Source organism: Lycorma delicatula, chromosome 10, assembly GCF_047948215.1.
Source record: "Lycorma delicatula isolate Av1 chromosome 10, ASM4794821v1, whole genome shotgun sequence".
Lineage (NCBI taxonomy): Eukaryota > Metazoa > Arthropoda > Insecta > Hemiptera > Fulgoridae > Lycorma > Lycorma delicatula.
In genome coordinates, this window is record NC_134464.1 from 5,644,618 (window position 1) to 5,670,979 (window position 26,362).

General features: G+C 29.7%; 1 protein-coding gene across 1 annotated transcript in view; it reads right to left on the bottom strand.

Moving 5' to 3' along the window:
* Positions 1 to 7,978: 7,978 nt before the first annotated feature.
* The window catches only part of LOC142331019 (uncharacterized), a 316,345-nt gene continuing 297,961 nt past the window's right edge, over positions 7,979 to 26,362 (bottom strand). Inside the window, exons 40-41 of the mRNA XM_075376587.1 lie at positions 21,247 to 21,459; positions 7,979 to 9,645 (exon numbers count right to left, since the gene is read on the bottom strand). Of these exons, the coding sequence (XP_075232702.1) occupies positions 21,311 to 21,459 (149 nt within the window). The 3' untranslated portion in view covers positions 7,979 to 9,645; positions 21,247 to 21,310. The remainder of the gene's footprint in view (positions 9,646 to 21,246; positions 21,460 to 26,362) is intronic.

Genomic DNA, 26,362 nt, shown 5'->3' on the forward strand with positions numbered 1-26,362 from the left:
TAAGGGAATAGAAATGGTACAAAACAAGTGGGGAAATGCACCATTGTGCTGGAGTATACTTTGCGTCTCAGTGCTAGAGGAACTTCTTCACACAACTGCGGCAATTCTTATTGAAGAAAGTGCAAGTAGACCTCAGCATTTAATATGAATAGTTCAAACAGCTGATTGTGAAGAAGGCCGGACCATACACTGATGCTAAATCGTTGAAAATTGTTTTCCACTGTTTCACGAGGATTTACTTCTGCCCATGTATGCTCAATGTTTAAGTTGTTGATGCCATCTTGAGTGAAATTTGGCTTGTCGGTAAACAAAACGTACTTGCAGAGTTGCCAATTTTTATTTCACCAATTGCATAACTCCAAGTGCAGATGTTGAACTGGCTGTTTATGGTAGGATAAAACTTGTTTTGTTTAAGCGTCCTCTAAACCATAGAATGTGAAACTCCGATCCGCTTAGAAAGGCTCATGTACTTACTCCTGGATTACATTGATAATAATTTCATCAATAACATCGTGTTGGACAGATAGTTTGTATCTAGTATGATACTAGATACTGAACCTGTTTCCTGAAGATTGGAAAAGTCGCGCTAATTGTTTTGGGAACTGGAATACTGCGATTCTGAAAACGTATTTCATATTCTATTGCACCATTACCATTACACACTCAAAATGAATATCACATCAGTGTATTTCTCTGTTGGGAACCAGTACAGCATTACTTCAATGGCAAACCGATCACATTCAAAGTAAAATCTTCACTAATGACAGCACAGATATACGGTTCACAACGCCAGATTTACTTAATGTACCTTACAGAATGATTTAAACACCAATACAATATTACACATTGTTGAACAGATGTTATTTTATTGCTAATTTTTAAATAATTTATTGCATCAAAAAAAATATCTAACTAATCTTTATATCTTTGAACCTGGAAGTTACAATTGTGTAAGTTCCAGGTTTTTTAAATTTTTAACTGTAAATTTTTTTCTAAAAATCTTTCACATCAACAAAAAAGAATTCAGTTTTTGTTTACACTAAATAATAACTTGTCTTACAAATGTAGTAATATATTGTTTCTAAATAAGATTTGATGCAGGTGATAGCTATCTTAGATCCCAATAGATGATTTCAGTGAAGTGGAAAATGGGAGGGAAAAATTACACCCACAACACTTCTAATTTGTTCAATTAATAGCACTAATATTCTGAAATATATAAAGTTTGGCTACTTGTGAATGTCAGAAATCTAGGCACAAAATAAAAATAAGTAGTATGAATTTCACAAAGAAGCAGTGCATTATTACAATGGTGTTGACTGTAAAGATACAATTATCCAGATTTCCATAACTGCCGCCCTATTTGGTTATATTTAAGGGAGAGAGAGAGAGATTTTGTAATCATTCCTTAAGAAACCAAAAAAAATTTGTAAAAGCAATTAGGAAAGTAAGTAAAAGCTTGGCTTTCTTAAACTTATATTCTTATCTAATCTATATGTTTTTATACAATGTAAATAATCTTTGTACTTCAGTCTCTTCTTTTTTTTTTTTTTTTTTTTTTTTTTTTTTTAGTTTCTGGAATCACCATAAAGTATTACTTCAGGATATATCATCCTCTGAAGTACTACATTCTTACATATCGTAAGAATGTAAACAAAGTGTAGTCTTGTACAGTCTCAGGTCAGCCATTCCTGGGATGTGTGGTTAATTGAAATCCAACCGGCAAAGAATAACGGTATCCACAATATAGTATTCAAATCTATATAAAAGTAACTGCCTTTACTAGGATTTATACACTTCAGTTTAATTTTACTTAACTCAACCTAGCTAGCGAACTAACTGATTAACATTCACTTATCAATCTATGGTTCCACAGGATCCAGGTTTAGATCCATATTACTTTAAATGTTATTTAAATCGTACTAATGTATTTTAGTGGAGTTCAAAAACCATGTGCTTCTTAGATTCAAGTTCAGGACAAAACCTCAAATTCATAGATTAACTCGTAGATTTGTCAGTGATGAAAACATTACTGGAATAAATTTTGCTATATTCCTTATTCTCAATCTGATTTCTTAATGCAGCACAGTTTAATAACTCTTCACAGTGGAAACTCTTCACTCAGCAAATTTTTACCTCCGATAGAATAGCTGACCGGTTGAATAATTTTTTATTTAATTATGTTTGGGGATGGTAAAACAACCATGCAAGTTACTACCACCTGAAAAAAATGAACAAAAAATTTTGTAGTATCACAAACTGTGGAAAAGATCTGCATAATTTGCAGGAAAACTATAAAAAGAATATATGAAGAAAAAATATGAATAAATATGTGTCCCTTCTCGTAACACAATATTGCGACGGGTAAACAACCTTCGAATAAGTGGTTCAATATTGAAGAAAAAACCACCAGGTTCCCGACGGAACTGCTAGCACTCCGGAGAACATCGAACGAGTAAGGAACCCATTGTCAGAAGCCCACGCCGCTCTATTCAGAGGCATTCAGCAGCGCTTCAAATGAGTACAAGTACGGTAAGACGAATTCTGCAAACAGACCTGCATTTCCATCCTTATAAGATAGCCGTCGTGCAGCAGTTAAACGAGCAAGATTTCACGCAGCGATTACAATTTTGTCGACAAATGCTTACCATTTTTGAAGAAAATTAAAATTTGTTATTGTTAATGAGTGACGAAGCCCATTTTCATCTGAATGGCTTCATCAACAAACAGAATTGCCGGTATTGGGCAGAAAGAAACCCACATCAGCTTCACGAGAGACCACTTCATAGTCCAAAGGTGACTGTCTGGTGTGCAATAGGAAAGGTCGGTGTTATTGGACCATATTTTTTTGAAGAAAATGACGCTGCCATAACTGTAACAGCTGATCGTTACATTGCGATGTTGAATACGTTTTTCATCCCTGAGTTACGAAACCGGGGAATCGATTTTCAAAATGTGTTATTCCAGCAAGATGGAGCTACAGTACACACAGCGAGGGGAACGATGGCTGTTCTCCGTAACTTGTTTCCGAGATGGATTGTTTCCAGATTCAGCGACATTCCTTGGCCCCCTCGGTCCCCCGACTTGAGTAGTTGTGATTTTTTTTGTGGGGGTTTCTGAAATCACGTGTGAACGGCACTAAACCGCGTACATTGGAGGATCTAATGATCGCAATTCGTCATCACGTCACCCAGATTGATCTAGACATGCTGCAAAGAATTGAGGCCAGTTACCGTGAAAGGGTACAACAATGTATTGCCCAAAATGGACATCACTTGCCGGACATAATTTTTCGTTCATGAGTAAGTAACAAATGCTTTGATTTAACAAGTGTTTCAGTACCGATAAAACTTGTTTAAAGTAAATATTCAATTTTTTATGATTATTTTTAAATCATCCGGTTCCCGTGAATGACCCTGTATAAATTTTTAAATTCATGGAATAATAAAGAAAGAGCATTTCTCAATCGGATGAGAATTTTTCTTTAGTATAATACCATCTTCTTTTACACCATTATTTTTTTTACAAAGTCAAAATAAATAAGAATACATGCTAAGAAAATAAATACTGCATTAATGGAATCACTGTTACAACTTTGAATTTCTGTTATTCCTGTTACCTATGTAACTTGATTTAGAATTAAATTTGCTATGAACAACAATAAAGACAACGGTGTATTTATAAGTTTTTACTAGAGTTTATTTTGAAAAGCAAGGTCATCTTTTTCTGGCACATAATTTTTACCTGCTTACTTTATTGGATTCAGTCAGTTTAATAATAGATATCTTATTTGGTTTTTATGTTAAGAAAATAAACTATGGAAATAACATGTACCATTTAAACAGAAAATACCTCACTATATATATTAAAATCTCCATATCAGCAAATATGTTACGATTACCTATTTACTCCTAGTAGAGAATTACAAACATTACAATGTTCCTTGAAAGAAACTTTGTATATTTTAGTTTTGATAGTCTGGTTTTCCAATTTTTTTACCTCTTTGGGAACACAGTTCCACAGATTGCTGTTCTGGCTAAAATTATGCTAACTCTATAGATGTTCAAAACCAATATACTCATATGTTTTTATTTTTTTCTTGGCCAGAAAAAAGCCCTTCCATCACCTCTTGAGTGTATACACATCCAGAATAAATTTAATTTATTGAAAATAAAAAAACTAATAATATTTTGTAGCATTGTAGCAGTATAATAACAATTAGACTGTCCTAATTGCTGCCTGATTATCTGAAACTAAGACTACAATGTAACCATGTTAATTCACCTCTCATTCATCTGGCTACACAAATTATTGATACTAATTCAGTGTAGGATGGTTTAAAAATATACATTACTTATTTTTTATGACATTTCAGAGGTCCATTTCTTTATTAATTTTGGACCGATTGTTTTATTTCAACTCTGTACAATACTATGAATCTAATTTATTATTTTTTCAAGTTAGAAAAATTTAATTTTTAATATTTACACACAGGTAAATTAAAAATTAGATTATATATTCATCAGTAAAATGTGTGGTCTTATATACAAGTATATGCTATTGTAAACACAATAGCAAGCGCAACTAACTCAAATAATTCCTGTTCAAAGAAATACGGGTGACAGAGTGACTATATTTTAAGCCTTTTTCTTACTCCATCTATATACTATTCAACACTGATCACAGTGCAGTTAAATGTTAAAGCCACTCTTATTATACATATATTAAAAAGTAAGTTCAAATAAGAACTTTGCACTTATTTTTAGTTCTGTAATTTAAACTCAAGAGTGATTTCAATACATAACACAGTTTGATATTTTTCGATTACCTACTTTCATTCACACGCCACAGCTGGTCCTGTTTAGTCTGATGAACAAGATTATATGTTTATCTACGTATCTTAAGTCAGACAAATATAAATATTACAAATATCTTGATTCGAAAGACTATAGTATATTTACTGATGATTAAACTAGGTCTAATTATGGGTGAGACATCATAAATGGGTAAGGCAAGTCATACATAAGATTCTTGCAGTATAAGCAAAGATTTTTGAGAAGTTTCTTGCAAACTGATCACCTCTTTATTCATTTAGTTCTAACTTTAAAAGATGTAAAAATCAAATCGGTTTCTATTATGGGATCATATTTAATTTAAGAGCTGATCGTTTATGTAATTGCTCTATTATGTATGAAGAAATGACATTAATTAGGATGACCCTGCTTCAAAATTTATAACGGTTTATTCTTCTGTAGGCCACACTCCTTTCCTCAACTAAATGCAAAGATCAAGCTGACTGAGCAACCCCCATATAAACTGATTTATTAAAAAAAGAAAACCTGCCTAAACAAGTCAATTTTATTTACTTTATTAACATTTTTTTCACACTGGAAGTATAATCATGGATTAGGTACAATGTTTCATTTGTTGCACTAATTTTACATAAAACGATACAAATTTACAAATATGTAAAATATTACTTATTTATATTACTAATATTATTTTTTAATTATATAGTATTTTGTTTCATTCCTAGATTTATACATAATAACAAACATAACTATTTATACAAGTATAATAATGGTAGCAGAATTCTCATAAAATTCACGTCAATATTGTGCAGCTTCATAAAATACAAAAATTATAATGCTTTGTAAAATATTGTAATAACAATATTTTATACCTAAAATATTAAATTTATTTGCTGTATATATTATAATAATACGTTACTATGAATAACAATACATTTAACTGAACATAATCTTTTTTATAAAACATTAAAAGAATGTGATAGAAATTGACAATTTTGATAAGCCACAGATTGGATAATTTAAAAGAAATATTAACTATTTACATGAATTATTTAAGATTACAAAACTTTATCTTGAAAAGAAATAAGTATAAAGCATATTTTTTAAGATAAACAATTATGTTATTTATAAATGGTTATGGAATGACCAGTTATCCAGACAAGAGTAACATAATGTTTCAGTTGATTATTCTAACCTGCGAGGAGAGAGCAATCCGTTTGGATAACTGAACTAATAGTTGTATATAGCTTTATACAGAGTGTTTCTAAAATGGTGGGCTGGCTATACTTTCTTGGATTCTACTTGTAAAACTAAACAAAAAATATATTTAGGAAAAATGGCAATTTCTCCTTCATTCTCCCCCTGTCTGCCATTTTATTTTTATATACAAAATTATATCTCAAGTTGAGATAAATGAATCGCATTAATATTTGGTAAACGTCTTGATAATAAAGTTTTGAAATTAGCAAAAAGTCAAGACTAAAATAAAATACCTTTGCAAATTACAAAATGGCGGCCATATTTATTTTTCAATTCGTTATATCTCCATAAATATTAGTTTTATCTAAATTTAAGTTTTTGCTAAAATATTAAGCCTTTTATTTTGAACAAAATGACATTTTATTTTTTTAAATCAGTTAAAAAATAGTCGCATTATGGCAGAAATCTGATGTAATTTTGTGTCACAATTATTAGATTATTGTGAGAAAATTATTAGTTAATCTGATACTAATTTATAACACTACAATTAACAATAAATAAAAACAATTAATATTTAATAAAATTGAATGTAAAGTGGAAGACATGAAAACAGACACAAAATTACAATTTTCAGCCATAACTTGGCTTTGTGAACAGATTTTAAAAAAATAAAAGGATAAAAGAATATTTGTTCAAACTAAACGGCTTAAAATTTTAGCAAATAACATAAATTTGGATAAAACTAATGTTTATGGAGATATAATGGATTGAAAAATAGACATGGCCACCATTTTTTGTAGGTATAAGTCCTGATGTTTTGCTAATTTTAAAACTTTATTACCAAGACGCTTACCAAATTTTAATGTGATTCATCTATCTGAACTTCAGATATAAATTTTTATATAAAAATAACAAAATTTTTATATACAAAATAACAGGGGGATAACGAAGGAGAAACAGCCATTTTCCTTAAGGATATATTTGTTTAGTTTTATAAGTAGAATCTGAAAAAGTATAGCCAGCCCACTATTTTAGAAACATTCTGTATATTACTTGATAAAAATTAACAAATAATTTTATGAATGATAGAAATCAAACTGCATCAGGAAAAATGTGAAATAAAGAATACTAACTCTTAATCACTGAAAAAGTTACCGTTTCATTTTCCATATTTCTATTTTGATTTTATATATTTTTGGCGATCATGGTAACCACTATTTCAGGCAGTAGTAATTTCAAAGAAACATACCATTTCATAAAATTTTTGATTTGATTTTATAATATTTTTAGGGTGATGCAATCAACTTTACATGAATAGGCAATTAGTATTATGGTAATATGAATTTTTGTAAAGGCGTAAGATTAGACGATTCTAAAAAAAAATCCCTAATAAATGTATATTTAATTAACAACCTAAATATTTTTAATCACAATAAAAAAATGGAAGATGAAGGATGTAAATACATATTTACATTTTCCATCTTTGAAATGTAGAAAATCCCAGTCCTAATACAATATGAGTAATATATATATTATATATATAATTAATAAAACAAGAATTTTAAGTAGAAACCTCAACAATATCATTTTATACATTCATACTATGCACTGAATTATATTTAATTATTTTTACTCTGTTGCAAATACACTTTCCCATAAAAGTAAATAAAGAATGTATAAAAAAAAGATCTTTAAGAGTATATGGTATAACAAAATATAAATTATAAAGGTTATATGGTATAACATATAAACATAAACTCACACTGTATTTTTCTGTAACACTACTTCTTTAATAACTAAGTATGAATATTGCCAAAATCTGACAAAAGCTTTTCAATTCTATAATTTAATTTAAAAAATTTTTTTCTAAAAATCACTACTGTTTTTGAGGTTGTTAATTTGTTAAAGGCTGTTTTTCCTTCCAAATTAGAACCTTTATTATATTTAAAATAAACAATACAAAAGAATAGAATGAAAAAAATCTTACAATTTATTTGAAAAAAAAAAAAATTGTATATAATGAAATTAATACACCATTTCATATTTATTTACATATAGAACAGTACATTAATACAAACAAGAATATGATGATGATGATTCACATATCACATATTAATAAAGAAAACAATTTTAAATGTAAAGCATATTAGATCCAATGCGAAAAAAGTTCTAAAGTAAACCACTGCTTCAAAACTGGTTCCCATTTAACAAAAATCGTCCCTATAATCTGAAGGGGTTATTGGATTATGATGATCATCATCTCTTGATTTAAAATTAATTAGATATTGTTAAATACATACATTAATTACATTATTATGAATAACTAATTTTATACAAGAAATAATATTTTTTATAACAAACAAAAACAATTTCAAATTATAATAATTAAAATTTCATTTTCCATAAAATACATTAAAAGAACAATTAAACTAACAAAATGAAATTAGTACTTAAAGACGCTAACAAATAATAAAACAGGTAATGTAGGAATTTTTTTATTCATTAAATAACTTTTTATAAATATATACTTTCACCTAAATAACATAGAATACAGGAACATATTTTTAAACAATACTGTTTTCTATAGTTTCAATCTCTTACAAACTAAAAATAAAAGAAAAATACAATAAAATAAAGATTTGAACAAAAATTATTAATCAATTTTTTTCAGAAGCATAACTGTCATTAAAAAGATAGAAAAAGGTAGCTGTAGTTTTTTTTTTTTTTAATTTGTTGCATTACAACAAATACTACCATATACGTTCACTCAATATATTGTATATGTATATTAATCTAAAAAAACCTACACTATAACACAAAACTTACGATAAATAATAAAAATGATATACAAAATATAACCATAAAGACTACACAAATTTTAATAGAATTAAAAGTAAAATATTTAAATACTCAAATATTCAAAGAGGAAAAACAAATATAATTCAATTAAACTTCCTTGAAAAGCAATAAATAAATTCTATTGATGGAAGCATTAACTAATGCTAATTTAATTCTACTCTGAAAATTTCAATGTCACGACTTGCGGTCTTTCACCTAAAGTCACTGTTACACATATTTTCCGCTGAATAAAAGTTAACTTTTTTTACCTTTGGTCTCTTAGCGATGCAGCTAGAGATACTAATCAAGACAACATGACTTTTTACATAGCCAGCAACTAATCGACTATACTGTTATCACTAAAGTCAAATGAAGCTCTTCGCTCACGTCATTTGACTATGTCAGCTATGTACAAAAAAACTCTTAAAATAAATTTCAATAAATACTAAATAGTTGGCATAGAAAACAAAGCAAATATTACTGCCTGTTTATTTTATTAAAATTATCATGTATGCTTTGATATAATCAAATTATTTTGCTCTGCGATGACTCTTATAATGTAACTTAAAATGAAACTACATTAGACCGATCTGTAATTTTATGAAAGATATTAATATCTATTAGTTTTTTAAAAATAATTAATGCAGGATTAAAACAAATACATTTATATAAAGTTATTTTTTTTTTATAAACCAAAGAAGATAAATGAATTTGTGATTATAAACAAGTGCCATAAAACTTGTCTCATACTGAACAGGTTTGGCATAATTCTACGATGTGCTACAGTTCTCAGTTCCTGAAAATGTAAAAGAAAAATAATAAGCACACTACTTTTTTAATAGACTATATTTTAATACACTACTACATTTAATAAATCATAAATATTTATTAAATTTGCAATAACATTATACTACCTCGTGGAAAGGAGAAATCATCAGGAAAATGTAAAAGGAGATAAACTTAATAAAAATATGAAATTAAACTTTTTTTTTAAATATTAAAAAAGTAATTAAATATTAAAACAAAAGAGTAATCTAGTATTAGTCTTTATGCTCATATAGTCTACATATCATAACAAATAATCTGGTTTCTCAATGTTCAAGCACTTGCTTACTTTTTTTTTTTTTTTGTCTTCAGTCATTTGACTGGTTTGATGCAGCTCTCCAAGATTCCCTATCTAGTGCTAGTCGTTTCATTTCAGTATACCCTCTACATCCTACATCCCCAACAATTTGTTTTACATACTCCAAACGTGGCCTGCCTACACAATTTTTCCCTTCAACCTGTCCTTCCAATATTAAAGCGACTATTCCAGGATGCCTTAGTATGTGGCCTATAAGTCTGTCTCTTCTTTTAACTATATTTTTCCAAATGCTTCTTTCTTCATCTATTTGCCGCAATACCTCTTCATTTGTCACTTTATCCACCCATCTGATTTTTAACATTCTCCTATAGCACCACATTTCAAAAGCTTCTAATCTTTTCTTCTCAGATACTCCGATTGTCCAAGTTTCACTTCCATATAAAGCGACACTCCAAACATACACTTTCAAAAATCTTTTCCTGACATTTAAATTAATTTTTGATGTAAACAAATTATATTTCTTATTGAAGGCTCGTTTAGCTTGTGCTATTCGGCATTTTATATCGCTCCTGCTTCGTCCATCTTTAGTAATTCTACTTCTCAAATAACAAAATTCTTCTACCTCCGTAATCTTTTCTCCTCCTATTTTTACATTCAGCGGTCCATCTTTGTTATTTCTACTACATTTCATTACTTTTGTTTTGTTCTTGTTTATTTTCATGCGATAGTTCTTGCGTAGGACTTCATCTATGCCGTTCATTGTTTCTTCTAAATCCTTTTTACTCTCGGCTAGAATTACTATATCATCAGCAAATCGTAGCATCTTTATCTTTTCACCTTGTACTGTTACTCCGAATCTAAATTGTTCTTTAACATCATTAACTGCTAGTTCCATGTAAAGATTAAAAAGTAACGGAGATAGGGAACATCCTTGTCGGACTCCCTTTCTTATTAGGGCTTCTTTCTTATGTTCTTCAATTGTTATTGTTGCTGTTTGGTTCCTGTACATGTTAGCAATTGTTCTTCTACCTCTGTATTTGAACCCTAATTTTTTTAAAATGCTGAACATTTTATTCCAGTCTACGTTATCGAAAGCCTTTTCTAGGTCTATAAACGCCAAGTATGTTGGTTTGTTTTTCTTTAATCTTCCTTCTACTATTAATCTGAGGCCTAAAATTGCTTCCCTTGTCCCTATACTTTTCCTGAAACCAAATTGGTCTTCTCCTAACACTTCTTCCACTCTCCTCTCAATTCTTCTGTATAAAATTCTAGTTAAGAGTTTTGATGCATGACTAGTTAAACTAATTGTTCTGTATTCTTCACATTTATCTGCCCCTGCTTTCTTTGGTATCATAACTATAACACTTTTTTTGAAGTCTGATGGAAATTCCCCATTTTCATAAATATTACACACCAGTTTGTATAATCTATCAATCGCTTCCTCACCTGCACTGCGCAGTTATTCTACAGGTATTCCGTCTATTCCAGGAGCCTTTCTGCCATTTAAATCTTTTAATGCTCTCTTAAATTCAGATCTCAGTATTGTTTCTCCCATTTCATCCTCCTCAACTTCCTCTTCTTCCTCTATAACAACATTTTCTAATTCATTTCCTCCGTATAACTCTTCAATATATTCCACCCATCTATCGACTTTACCTTTCGTATTATATATTGGTGTACCATCTTTGTTTAACACATTATTAGATTTTAATTTATGTACCCCAAAATTTTCCTTAACTTTCCTGTATGCTCCGTCTATTTTACCAATGTTCATTTCTCTTTCCACTTCTGAACACTTTTCTTTAATCCACTCTTCTTTCACCAGTTTGCACTTCCTGTTTATAGCATTTCTTAATTTCCGATAGTTCCTTTTACTTTCTTCATCACTAGCATTCTTATATTTTCTACGTTCATCCATCAGCTGCAACATATCGTCTGAAACCCAAGGTTTTCTACCGGTTCTCTTTATTCCGCCTAAGTTTGCTTATGCTGATTTAAGAATTTCCTTTTTAACATTCTCCCATTCTTCTTCTACATTTTCTACCTTATCTTTTTTACTCAGACCTCTTGCGATGTCCTCCTCAAAAATCTTCTTTACCTCCTCTTCCTCAAGCTTCTCTAAATTCCACCGATTCATCTGACACCTTTTCTTCAGGTTTTTAAACCCCAATCTACATTTCATTATCACCAAATTATGGTCGCTATCAATGTCTGCTTCAGGGTAAGTTTTGCAGTCAACGAGTTGATTTCTAAATCTTTGCTTAACCATGATATAATCTATCTGATACCTTCCAGTATCGCCTGGCTTTTTCCAAGTGTATATTCATCTATTATGATTAAATTCATAATAGAAGAATATACACTTGGAAAAAGCCAGGCTTTTGCCTGGCTTGCTTACTACAAAGTGATAAAATAAAATTGAATAAATTTATTTATTTATGAGATGAAGATTAGAAACCTAATCTAAGTGAAAATTCCATAGACTAACTGACCCGATGATGTAGCGATCACCTGTTTCTGGATCATCTAGTCTCAATTTCTAGCAAAGATCTGGTATTTTTTCATTTATCATCTTATTTGTATCATCTTTCTTATTAAAATAGAGATATTACTTCTAACATTATAATAATAAAGACATAAACAATTCAGTAAATTAAATATTTTATTATATGTAATTAGTACAAACAAATAAATGAGAAAGCACTAAAAATATGCATTTTATTAGATGAAGTTGTAATGTTTAATAAATTGTGTATAATAATAGTTAATTATGTTTTGTTTTGAATAATTCTTTGCAGTATGGTTTATAGATATATCATAACATCACAGACTAATATCCACATAAAAGTATTTTTATTTTTTGATCATGAAAATTAAAAATGTCTGAAAATGGCTTGGAAGTGAAACAAAGAACAATTGAATGAAATACGTTTTGTTGAGAACACAGTTGGCTAGCCAATTGTGTTTGCTTTAGTCACACGCAGATGCAATTTAAATGTGTTCTTTCAAATTCATCTATAAATCTTTATTTCCATACGTATACCATTTTTTGCAATCTTTTCTTCCAAAAAGTAGCTGATAGCGGTAAATTCACACAATAACATACGGGTCCACTTTTCTCATAACTACTTTGCCAAGGAGCATTGTATTGAGAGATTCACAGAAAGTGAATTTGATATGTCCAATACCAACCCTTGATCTTTAAATCTAGAAAAACCGATGACAATAATAAAATTTTGAACAAATAGCAAAAAGTAATAATCGAAAGTCTGCGTACTGAAATCTAATCTTGAAGAAAGAAGTCACAGATCTGCAGGTGAAACTTGAAAATTGTGAACAGTACTTCTAGGGCAAACAGAAATGAGTTATTTGGTATTCCTGATAAACCGGAGGAAAACATCTTACAAACAGTAATCAAGGTGGGAAAGGCTTTGGATAAGAAGATCAAGGAAGATATGATAGATAAATGTCAGCCAGGTCAAAAATAAAATAATCAACCTTCATCAGGTATTATCGCTGAATTCATTAGGAGACTTGACAAAGAAAATCTGTTGCAAAGAAGACAAGTAAAGAGAGATTTTTCTAAAACATATTGGGCTGGCGATGAGTAATCCAGTATAAAATCAATCATTATTGCAGGCTCATCGAATTTTATTCACAAAGTACAGGTAAGTTAAACAAGAAAAAGGTTATAAATATTTACGGATGGATAGATCAGAAAACATCAAATTTAAAAAAGATCAAAAAAGAGAAGGTTCTGGTAATATCTAGTGAAAGTGGTTAGAGAAAAATATGCTGTTAATTTTTATTTTATTACGTGTATTAATGAGTTTCTGGAGGTCACAGGTAAAAGTTTGCCGTATCAGTGTTATATGGTTGTAATATAGTTTGATATCATGGATGTTATCGATAATTTTAATCTTTGAATTTAATATCAGAACACAGATTACAAACAAAATAAAGACTTATTTGTTGTGTCACTTTATTTTAAGAATTATGTTATCATTCTGACTGAGACCTGGTTGAGTTGTAATTTTAATGGTAGTGAACTATCTGATGTTAGATATTGTGTTTACTTTTGTCATAGAAACCAAATGGTTATGGGTATGTCATGTGGTGGTATGGCCTTATCTAAATTCAAGGTCTCATTAATTTGTTCACTGTCAACGATAAAGTTTGTTATGTTACAAGTATGCAAGTATGTCTGGATATGAGAACAATCAACACGGTTCATACGAGACACGGGTCCATTTTGAAACTGAAGAAACAAAAAAACAATCCAAACAGCGGATGCATTCTCATTCTCCCAGTAAACCAAAGAACTTCAAGTGAACCTTCTCCAACAGGAAGTGTATGGCTACTGTGTTCTGGGACCGGAATGGAGTTCTCTTGGTGGAATTCATGGAACGTGGCACGATCATCACTGAAACCTCATACTAAGTGACTCTTCAACGTCTACGAAGGGCAATTCAGAATAAGTGGAGAGGAATGTTGTCATCAGGCACTGTCTTTCTCCATGGCAATGCTCGGCCGTACACTGCAGCTGTAACAAAGAAGCTCCTGCAGCGTTTTCGTCGGGAAGTGTTTTATCATCCACCATACAGCCCGGACTTGGCTCCATCCGATTTTCACCTCTTTGCTCACATGAAACGCCGGCTAGGAGGACAACATTTTGACACAGACATCGAGCTGCAGACCAGCGTAGAAACACGGCTGAAAACACAGGCGACTCCGTTCTATGACAAGGGTATTGGAAAGTTGGTATCACCCTACAACAGATGTCTAAATCGGAATGGCGACTATGTAGAAAAATAGCACAACTATGCAAGTACTTGTTACACATAAAAAATTTTTTATTTCACTGTGGTTTTAATTTCGTGACCGATCGGACCTTGAAAAAAAAATACAGATTCATTTACTTATACGAATAAGTAAATGAATCGGTAATTTTATGTCATATTTTGGTCTGAAGTCTTATAATTACATTACGAAGAGGTTGTGTTAAGTATGAAATAAAGATAGCTCCCAACTGTATTTAATTAATATACACAGGGGAAACAGAAGTTAATATCAAGCTAATTTGGAATTATGGGAATAGTAGAAGAATGAAGCGATGCCAACAAGTAAAATATGTGCGTGATGGTATTAAAATTTCTGACAATGATGTACCTCAAGCATTCACTAATTTTTTTGCTTCAGTTTATCGTTGTGATAACTGTGAGAATGACAAAATTAATGATGTTGGTGGTTCTTTGGATGGTTATTGTGATGATACTGGTTATTCTGATGAAGTGAATTACACTTGAAGAAATAAATAAAGCTATCGACCTGTCTTAAATCCAAAAGAACTTGTGAACCCAATATTCCACTGCAATGCCATCCTTTACACTATAGTCTTAATCTTCATTGAAGCAAAGCAAATTTCTGACTAAATGGAAACTAGCTAGAATTACTTCCATACATAAATCAGGTGGCATTAACGATATCTTGAATTAAAGACCAATATCTATAATTAATTGTTCGGCAAAGATATTTGAATCTATCATTTATGAAAATGTACTAGACCATGTAAAGTATTGTATTTAAAATTTTTAACAAAGCTTCCATTCGAACTACTTTACAATAACTAATCTTGTACATTTAAATCTGATATATCTTATGAGGGTGAATAAAATACAAACAGTAATCTTTTATATAAATTGATTGATGGATAATATACACAATTCATACCTTCATCGTTTCTCTGTATAATCTCCTGCATGATCTACACACTTTTGCCAACGATTTGGAAGCTTGAATCTTGTTCATAAAAAGTGTGAGAACGAGTCGTCAACCAATTGTGACGTGCTCCTCTTCATTGTTTTCAAATTGTTCCCCTCCAAGTGAATCTTTCAAGAGTGCAAAAAAAAAAATAGTCACAAGGGAACAAATCTGGACTGTAGGGAGGATGGTCGAACGTTTTCCAGTGCATTTTTCCAATTTATCTCTAGTCAAAATCACGGTGTGTGACCTAGCATTGCCATGGAGAAGGAGGACATCTCTGATGGAAATACCCGTTTTTTGTTGACTGTCGCAACTGTCAATAGTAAGCTGGATTTACTGTTAGTTGATTGTAGAAAAAATCGATGAGTAAAACTACCCTGTGTCAAAAAAAATTGTTGTAAGAACATTTCTGGCTGACAGATGGGTTTTGGTTTTCACTGGGCAGCCTACATCCTTCCTTCACTACTCCTTACTTGCCATTTTTGACTTAAAAATGTAATGATGGACCCATGTCTCATCACATGTGACAATGCACCTAAAAGAATAAAAAGTCCTCACAGATTTCCAACCTGACCTGCTTTTGATTTTCGGTCAACAATCTTGGAATACATCAAACACTACTTTTCTAAAGCCAAGATGATCAGTGATATCAGATTGAGTAGTCCCATAGCTGATACCTGCTTCTAACACAATTTCTTCAACAGTGAACTGGTGATCACGTTTGATAAGTTTTCGAACAGCACGGATGTTACAGCTGTGAAACTAGACCTTGGATGTCGACCATGACTTTCGTTTTTTACACTTTCTCGACCACCCTTAAATTGTTTGGTCCATGTATACATCTGATTCTGGGACAGTGTAGTATCCCCAAAACTGTACCTTTAAATGAGTTAAATTTTCTGCGGGTTTAATGCCTTCATTAATTAAAAACTTTATGATTATACGTTGTGCAACAGACAATGGAACCTCTTATTCAGTCATGGCTATACTAATGACAGAACAGAGCAGAGGAGCTAACCAAGCTCGTTCCCGTCTTTAACACACCAAACATTAACCCCCCCCCCCACTCCACCATCCAGCTCAGAACTGCTTTCTGCATAGAGTAGCAAAATTACCATTTAAATTTGATTCACTTTCATATCATTTGGATTGTGGATCTCACAAGGATGAAATTTACCTTGACAATAAAAAGGCATTAGACAGTGTTGACCACTCAATATTTATTATTATTAAAAAAATATTTTGGGTTTCAGATTAAGTTTATAAAATTTTCAGTATTTACTTAAGACATCATAGTAGTTTTGTGTTATTTGGAGGCTGTAGGCCAGATATGTTTTGTAATATTTCAGAAGGAAGTAACCTAGGCCCTCTTTTATTTTTTATTATTAACCAAAAATCTCCCTAGCTGCCTCAGATATTCAAGATGTTAACATAGATATATATGTTAAGCTATATGTATATATTAAGATATATATGGATGATATTAAAATTTTTTGCTTGATCCTTTCTAATAATGATTGCATTCTGCTCCAACAAGATCTTGATATGATTTAAGGTGGAGTCATAATAACGGTCTTGAATTAAGTATTAAGAAATGTAAATACATAATATTCACCAGCAAATTAAATTACCACATCTACAATTAAATTATAAATGATACAAATCTGGTAAGAGTATTTGCGATTAAAGACATTGGAATATTACTGGACTCTACATAGACTTATCCACAGATTGACTCCCTAATCAATAGTGGCAATAAATTACTTGGTTTTGTAATTAGGGGTATAAAACTATTTTCAGTTATTATCATCCCAATAATAAAATTATTTTACCGTTTTGTATAAAGCAGATTGGGAATATGAATTTGTTATCTGGAATCCACGCCAACAGATGTATTTGGATTCGATCGAGACTGTGCAGAAAAAAGTTCCAAGATTCTTTTATTACAAGAAATTAAAAAACTTTTGTCCTTAGGGTATCACACATAGGATCTGAGAAATATTTAACAACAAATCATTAAAAGTAAGGCAGGAAATCACCCCACTGGCACTTTATTTATAAATTATTTATGGATCACTTGGTAGAGCTTCTGACACTACTGGATCATATTTGTTTCTTTATGCCTCCAAATAGACCTAGACCCGTTACATTATTCATTATTCCAAGAACAAATACAGTCCTATGTTCTATGTCTTACCTCTTAGGATTTTTTCTCTTGTTAATAGATTAAATCAGACTTTTTATAAATTTAATGACAGTTTATCTCATGTTGTACAGTTGTGTCAAAATTCATTCACTGGCCATAGTAAATGTATTCTTAACTTTATATCTAGTTTATTTAGTTGTAATTTAATTAAGCTAAAAAATTTACTGAATGTCAATAAGGTTCTTATATGGAACAATGTGTTAGTATTTGTATTTCTGTTAAATAAATAAATAATTTATTAAATAATTCTACAGCGGCTAATTAAAAATATGTCGGAAATAGTTATATTCAACCTGTTAATGTAACCTGGAATAAGCTTATCGCATTGTAGACAGTTAGTTGTGTTGTTTTATATGTGCGAGCAAGTTATTGACTTGAATTTCAGTTGTTTGGTTAAAAGCATAAAAACTGAAGATGCAATCAAATTTTTTCAAGATTGTCTTTTGATTTGTGATTTCAAGATGGAGTTTTGCATAACTCATGAAAATATAGTAATGATCATCATATTGCAATTGCATACCATCAGTGATGAAGCTGTGCAAAACCATGGTGCTATGAATATCAACAATTACGGCAGAACACATGTCTATCAGGCTCAAAACTGCAGTTTCATAAAATATTTTTTTTATATATTGCTGATCAAAAAAATTGCCCACCACAAAATTTTGTGAAAAGAAACTTAAAAATTAATGTGTCTATAGTAGTAGTAATTGTTCTAACAGTAGGTTGGAACAATTATGTGAGTGAAGTGTTAGCTTGTTACTTGTTAAAAAATTTAGTTCAAATCCATGGCACTACATCAGAAATTGATAATAGCTTATTTTCTGGTAGAAAAAATCATGTTGATCTCAACTTTCAGAAGAGTGAGTTTTAGCGGCTTTTGTAGGGAAAGTAGAAATTGTTTTTTAGTGGTTGTTGATAACAGATCACTGAATTACTGTTACCTATTGTTTGGAAATTTTCTATTCTACACAGCACAATGATATCAGATGAGTGGAAAACCTACAATCAATTGCAAAACAATGGTTACAAACATTAAGTATAATTTTGTTGTCGCTGAAATGGGAGTCCATACATAAACAGTAGAAAGCACGTGGAGACTGGCAAAACATTAACAAAGTGCAGTGAGGCATGCATCGGATTACTGATTTGTATCTCTACAAGTTTATGTGGCGTTGCCTACAAAAGTTCAGTGATTTATTTGAAAGAATACTTGATGATATTGCTCCTATTTGCTTCCAGAAAAAATTATGTTAGTTCTTGGTAATTTTAAATCCTCTATTTCTAAATACAGACCCGACTGATTTACAATTTCTTGTAATATTTTTTGAAGCGTAAAAAAATTTAAAAAAACATTAACTGCACAGAGAACTTAGAGAACACAGAAAAGTATACTTTTCCAACAACCAGAATGAACAATCAGAAAAGTGATGTAGACTTGTTTTTAAAAAATAATTTTTGTAATTCTAGATGAATGAAATATAATACGAGGGCTGTCTGGAAAGTAACTTATGTTTTGGTATACAAAAAAACCAGCTGATGGAAAAAATTTATTACACAAATTTGAAAATACATCCTTAAATTACTTTTCTATGTACTCGCCAAATAAATTGAGATAGTTGTCACATCTGTGGATCAGTCTCTCTGTATTCCTTCATCAAAAAGGTTTGTTGCCTGAATTTTCAGCCACTTTTGGAACCCGTCGAGTGCAAAATGTAAGGTAACCAAATTTTTTTGTCACAACTTCATACAAAATGCTATGTGAAGTTTTTGGAAACTGATTAGCGCAAATCTTCTCATCAACTTTTGCTACCAGGCTGATCATATTGTTTTTCATCGTGAATATTTGAACAGTCATTTTTAAACATGAAACATCACTCCCTCCTTTCTGCATTTTCACTCGTGACATTTTCCCCAAAAACATCACATAGTTCCTGATAAATCTCAATGGCTATTTTTTTGCCAAAAGAAATCTATAACCGATCTCACTTCACAACCGGCAGGACTTTCTATAGTAGCGCATATTAAACACTTGTAAAAAAATCAATAAGACCTTCGTGTAGCACAGCTTGATGTGAAATGAGTCAGGGTACCAACAACCACAGAGAAGGTGCTATTGCCCCACTCCTTCACAAACAACAGCAAAATGTAAGTTACTTTATGGATCACCCTAATTCACTATAAGGTATCAAATTATCGGTCTAATTTTACTTATCGGTACAATCTGCTGTTACACATAACTTAGGCAGCATACATAATCAAGGCAGCAAGGCTAATCCTTGTTTTTTTCGGATGTAAGCATCTCAATAATTTTCAATTTACTGTTCAAAAGTCTACTTAGAAAAATTTAAGATACCTCTAAAATAACTGAAAACAGTTATTATCAATTAGTCAGTGATACGGTCTATATAAAAAAGATCTCACTAAAACAAATTACAAATTAACTGTTGTAGTATGTTATTGTCATCACCTTCCTTTATCGGTTAGTGTGAAATTATGTGCCTGTTTAGGGATACTTTTATTAGATATTTTACCTAGTTTTCCCTATATATAGCAATTTTATCACGGATAGAGAAAAATCCCAAATTTCTCTAGATATTCTCATTCCTGACTCTATCCAATCTTACAACATCCTCAAGCCACATATAAAACTCATCGGCTGTTTATAGATCTTTAGCTGTTAAAACCAAAGTCTCACAACTAAACAAAAGGACTGAAATAAATTTAATAAATAAGGTCTTACAAAATTTTAATCTATCTAGCATGTTTTATTTCTTAGATTCTTACTAATAGCTCTGCATATTGCTCAGAACTTATTAGTCTTAGCAAGAATGTTCTCATCCATATTATATGAAAGATAGTAACTGAAATATTTGAAACTGTCATCGTATGAGTATTTCATTATCTATAAGAATTTTCAATCCTACAGGTTATTTTCCCTTAAAAGTATCACCTATATTTTCTTTACCGAAAACTTGTAATTAAAACACCTCAGCCATTTGTTAATCCTAAATCAACTAAATTGTATATTATATTCATTTTTATTCAAAATATCATCTGCAAAACTATCATATTAAAAAAATTATCCCCATTAGTGTACCAATTCTCTTTTTTCCAGAGATCAATCAAATATCAATATATAAATTAAATAAAATGGGTGATAATGGAACCCATACTGTAAATTATATCTACAAATTCACCTACACCTGTCATCCTTATAATCATACCATTCAATAGATACTTAAAATTTTTTATTAAATGATAAGGTAATACTTTATTATTCAAAATCTTTTACAACCACAAATAACAAAATTAAATGCTACACAAATTGTTAAATTACTTACCGATTATAATAAGATGGAGTATTATAAAAATATGCATAAAAAAGAATCAGGATGGACATATTTTTTAACCCTTCTGATTGCAAACAAGGGTTGTTACAACACCACCAGGACCAGGTAATGTAGTAGAACCCATAAGGAATGCATCCACTTCTCTAGCTGCTTGACGTCCCTCTGATATTGCCCATACCACAAGACTTTGACCTCGTCTGCAATCTGTGTAGGAGTTAAAAAATGTAAATTGTTATTAAAGTAAAAAAAACAAAATAACTAAAATAGAAAAAAATTTTTTTAGTAGTTTACAAAACTATATTCCCCTTTCTTTCATATTAATAAACATATTAAAACATTCATGTGATGTTCACCAGACGCTACATGAATACAGAAATTAAATAACATGAGGGGATGCGGCTTATATTTAGAGTACAATATATTTCTGGCTTCCTCTTTCAGGATGTAAATGTTAATTTTGATGTCCAGAACTGGAATGATTTAATCTGTAAAACGTACTATTTTTTTTCTCTAGTATCATTATTGCCAAATGTTAATTATATCTTTATTGTTTTTAATTAAATCATCATCTCTGAATGCGATCTGGTGTTTCATCATTTTATATTTTGTTTATAATTACAAATGTAATATTTCTTGTATACAATAATTTTTTTATCGATATTAAAAATGTCCAAAATAAATTATTTTTACAATCTGTAATACTGTTTGCATTCTAACAAATGGTCAATTACATTAGATATAGTTTTTTTGTTTTTGTATGCTGTGTAATGTTCTGTAAATCCTTTTTTAAATGATTCATTGGTTTTAATAACGTAAATATTATTACATTTGTTGCACTTAATTTTGCATATTTCTTTTAATCACTCTCTATTACTTTTATTATTGTTATTTTTGAAATATTTTATAATATGATAATTTATTTTATAATATGTTTGTTTGATTTATATGCTTTTTATATTATTTTATTTGTGTAATTATATTTTAGGTAAACGATTATTAATTTTTATGCTCCTTTTTTGCTGTTTTATTATAATATAATAATCATAGTATTTTTTATTCTTCCTTTAAATAAATGTTTTCTATAATTTCATCATCAAAACCAATAAATATTGCTATTTGGTTAATTTCATACATTTTTTTTTTTTGTAATGAATTTCTCCAATATCATGTTTATGTACGTATTAATTTTATGTGACCATGGGTGATTAGAATTTAAATGTATTGTAATATTATTTGTCATGAATTTTCTATAAACTGATATATCTATTATTTTATTTTGATTTCAATATCTAAAAAAATGTATTTTTCTGTTATTTTCCATTTCATATGTAAATTTTAAATTCTTATTGTAACTGTTAATTTTATGTAAAGTGATTTATTTATTTTTATTTATTTACAATTTAAAACTTACATGATCATCCGTCAGACCTAAGTCTGTCGACAGATATACTAAAGAATTATTATTGCATTATTAATTGGTTATTGCATTATTAATGCAATAATTATTAATTATTAATTATTAATTTTATGTAACAACAAAAGATATTATTAGTTTTTATAATAGTTATAATAGTAGTACAATTATAAAAATTAATTTAACAAAATTAAACTATATATTTAAAAACTAATGAACAAATTATTTCTTTAATATTTGTAATATATTAGATTTAGTAACTAAAACTATATTCAAGAAACAAAACTATACTTAATTACAACAATGAATTACACAATTAATATCTTGTTGCAATAATTACATAAAGAAAATAAATAACTAAGCTTTAACCATTCAACAATACATTATTTATTGATTTACAATAATTATCAACATTAAAATAATAACTATAATCATGTTATAATTGTCTGGACTGCCAGTATAAATCCAACATGAATCCTGTTAGTACCTATTACGTTATAGTTAATGCCCACTCAATGAGAGGTTTTTTTAAATCATTTTTTTTCATTTTTACATTATTGAAGTGATTCGGTAAAGGATTAAGTAATGCAGGAACAACATACTTCTTTAATCGTTTACCGTAAGTATTATTATATCTATCTGTAATAAAGCTCATTGCTCTCAAATTGTATCCACTTTCTACATTTACCCTGTATTCACTGTTGTAAAAGTTCTTAAAAATAATTAAGAATTTAAATAGACCTCTAGCTGACAGAAACCTTGTAAGATTATTTAAATCGGTGTCATAATTGTTTTCAGAATCATAACGAGCAATATCTTTGAGGACCCTATTTTGTATTAAATTTATTTTATTTATGAGATAATCTGCAGCTGATCCCCATGCTGTCAAGCCGTATCGAATAACAGATTCAAACAAGGATGAATAGAGTAAGTGTTTACAGTGAATTGGTAATAGGGGTGAGATGTGGTGGAATTTCATAGCAACCACTCTTAAATTTTTACATATGTTTTATATGGTGATCCCATCTAAAAAAAGAATCAAAATGTACACCCAAATATTTGTATTTGTCAGCATTCTGGAGATTTTCACAATTACAGTTTATGTGGTAATTTTTTATGCAGTCACATGTATGACAAATAATTTTTATTGGTCTTTGGGATCGAAGATAAGGAGATCTTACATGTAAAACAACAGTTTTTTTAGCGTTAATAATTAGGCATTTGTCATGAAGCTGCTTTAATAGATTATTAAAATCTTCTTGTATTAAAAACTCTGCTTCTTCCAATCGCTTATGTCCAAATGCTAAAACACTATCATCAGCCTATTGCAAAAGACGTGAATTAGAGATCGCGCTAGACATATCATTAACGTACAGATTAAAAAGTGTTGGGCCCAAGATAGATCCTTGAGGCATGCCACTATCCGTTTAGTATCTATCACTATATTTATCTTTAATTTTAACAATAAGTTTTCTGTTACTTAAATAGTTTTGTAGCATATTATTAAAAGGGCCATTAAACCCTAGCTTATTTAGAGCATCTAGAAGTTTATGATGGTCTAACGTATCAAAGGCTTTACGAAAATCTAAAAAAAGTAAGATTACACGGTTACATTTATTTAAGTTAATATTGACAAAATCAGATAAATCATTTATAGCATCATTAGTCCCAATCCCCTTTCTGAAACCGTATTGAGTTTCACTGATTAATTTGTTATCATCAAGGTACTTAGTAACATGCATAGAGACATACCGTTCAAAAACTTTTTCGATACATGACAGTATAGAAATTGGACGATAATTATTTAAATCTTTAAAAGAACCAGCTTTATAGATAGGTCTAACAATAGACATCTTCAGTAGATCAGGAACCTTCCTTGATTTAATTATATTGATCAAATGACTATTATACATAGTTTGATTATATATGACTAAAATATCATCTACATATCTTATCCATAATAATATTTGATGCGTATTTAATATGCCGTGAACTATTTTATTTTTAAAATGTTGTATAAAGATTTCAGACATAAGAGCATATATAGGTGATCCCATTGCTAAGTCTTCTGTTTATAAACAACAATTATTCTCATACTCAAAGTAAGTTTGAAGACTAATATCTCTTAAAATAGTGGTTAATGCACTGATGTATTCTGGGGTTTTGTTTATTTTTGATTATTTCTATAGTCTTGTCAATCTGTATATTAGGGTACATGTTAATGATATCATAACTTATAATTTTTGTGTCATTATTAGCTTTAACAGGATTTAATTTATTTATGACTTTGTAACCATTTTTCATATTATGTTTACGGGTAAGATTCATGTTTATTCTAAGTATTTTAGCACAATATTTTATTACCAGTGGTCGACATGTTAATGAATAATTTGATTTTCAAAAAACTGTTTATTTATGTAGTTAAGGCAATATCACTTGCTCTATTTACATTACTCTATATAGAGATAGTCAGTCATAGAGTGACACAGTACCTTTCATTAAATATTTACATTAAATAATCATTATTATACACCAAATACAACCAAAATTATTCCAATAAATAGATTATTAATAAGTTATGTAAAATGTATTTATATGTATTATATTGATGCGTTAATTTATCTGAACTGATGATCGATGCATTTAACACAACAATAATAGCAATGGAAGTGCTATTAGTCCACATGGTGATGTCACAGTTGGCCATTAAATTCTGCAGACTTAACTCCACTTGATTACTTGATTTCTTTTTGTGTAGTTTTTTTAAATTCTGGAGTATTCATTAAAAAAAGCATCAAACATTACAACAAATAAAAAAACATAATTAATCATGATATCCTAGTCCGATGATGTTAGATTACTAAGAAGTGTCTGTCTAGTGTACATACAATATATTGTCCAACATATAACAAATGATTGTAGCCGTTTTCAAGTATTCTAATTTTTTTAAATTTCTTTATCTTTAATAGTAAGTATGGAAACTCGGGTCAAAACTTACAAAGCTATTGAGCAACCTATTAAAAATATTTCTTTAATTTCAAGAAAAAAAATAACACTACCTAGGTTAACAGTAATATAACGACTACATTCTTTTTAGTTCCTTGTAAGAAGTAAAGGAAGTATGTAATCACAAAAAAGTTTGGTTTTCAGATTTCAATGGAAATAACCATTTTGACCATTCCTGAATCCATCTTGACTAGTTTCTGCATGATGTCTGTATGTACGTACGTACGTATTTTGCATAACTCTAAAACAATCAGCCGTACAATGTTAAATTTTATATTTATGACTGTTGTAACATCTAGTTGTGTAACTCCCCGAAGATTCAAACCGATGTTTGAATCTGACTTCATAAACATATTTTTTTTTAACTTTATTTTTTTAAATTTAAATATATTGATTTATTAATAATTATTAACCTCTGATTGTAAAAAAAAAAATAATAAATAATAATTCAATAATAATAATACAAAAGAATGAAAGAAATTGCAAGTTATTAGTGAAATAAAATTTGATGTATTTTTCATTTTAAATCAAACATTTTTACAGTCAGAGGTTAATAATTATTAATAAACCAATGTATTTAAATTAAAAAAAATGTTAAAAAAAAATATATGTATATGAAGTCGGATTTGAACCGATGTGTACATGGTTATGGATCTGACATGTTCTCACTTACACCACACATACCTA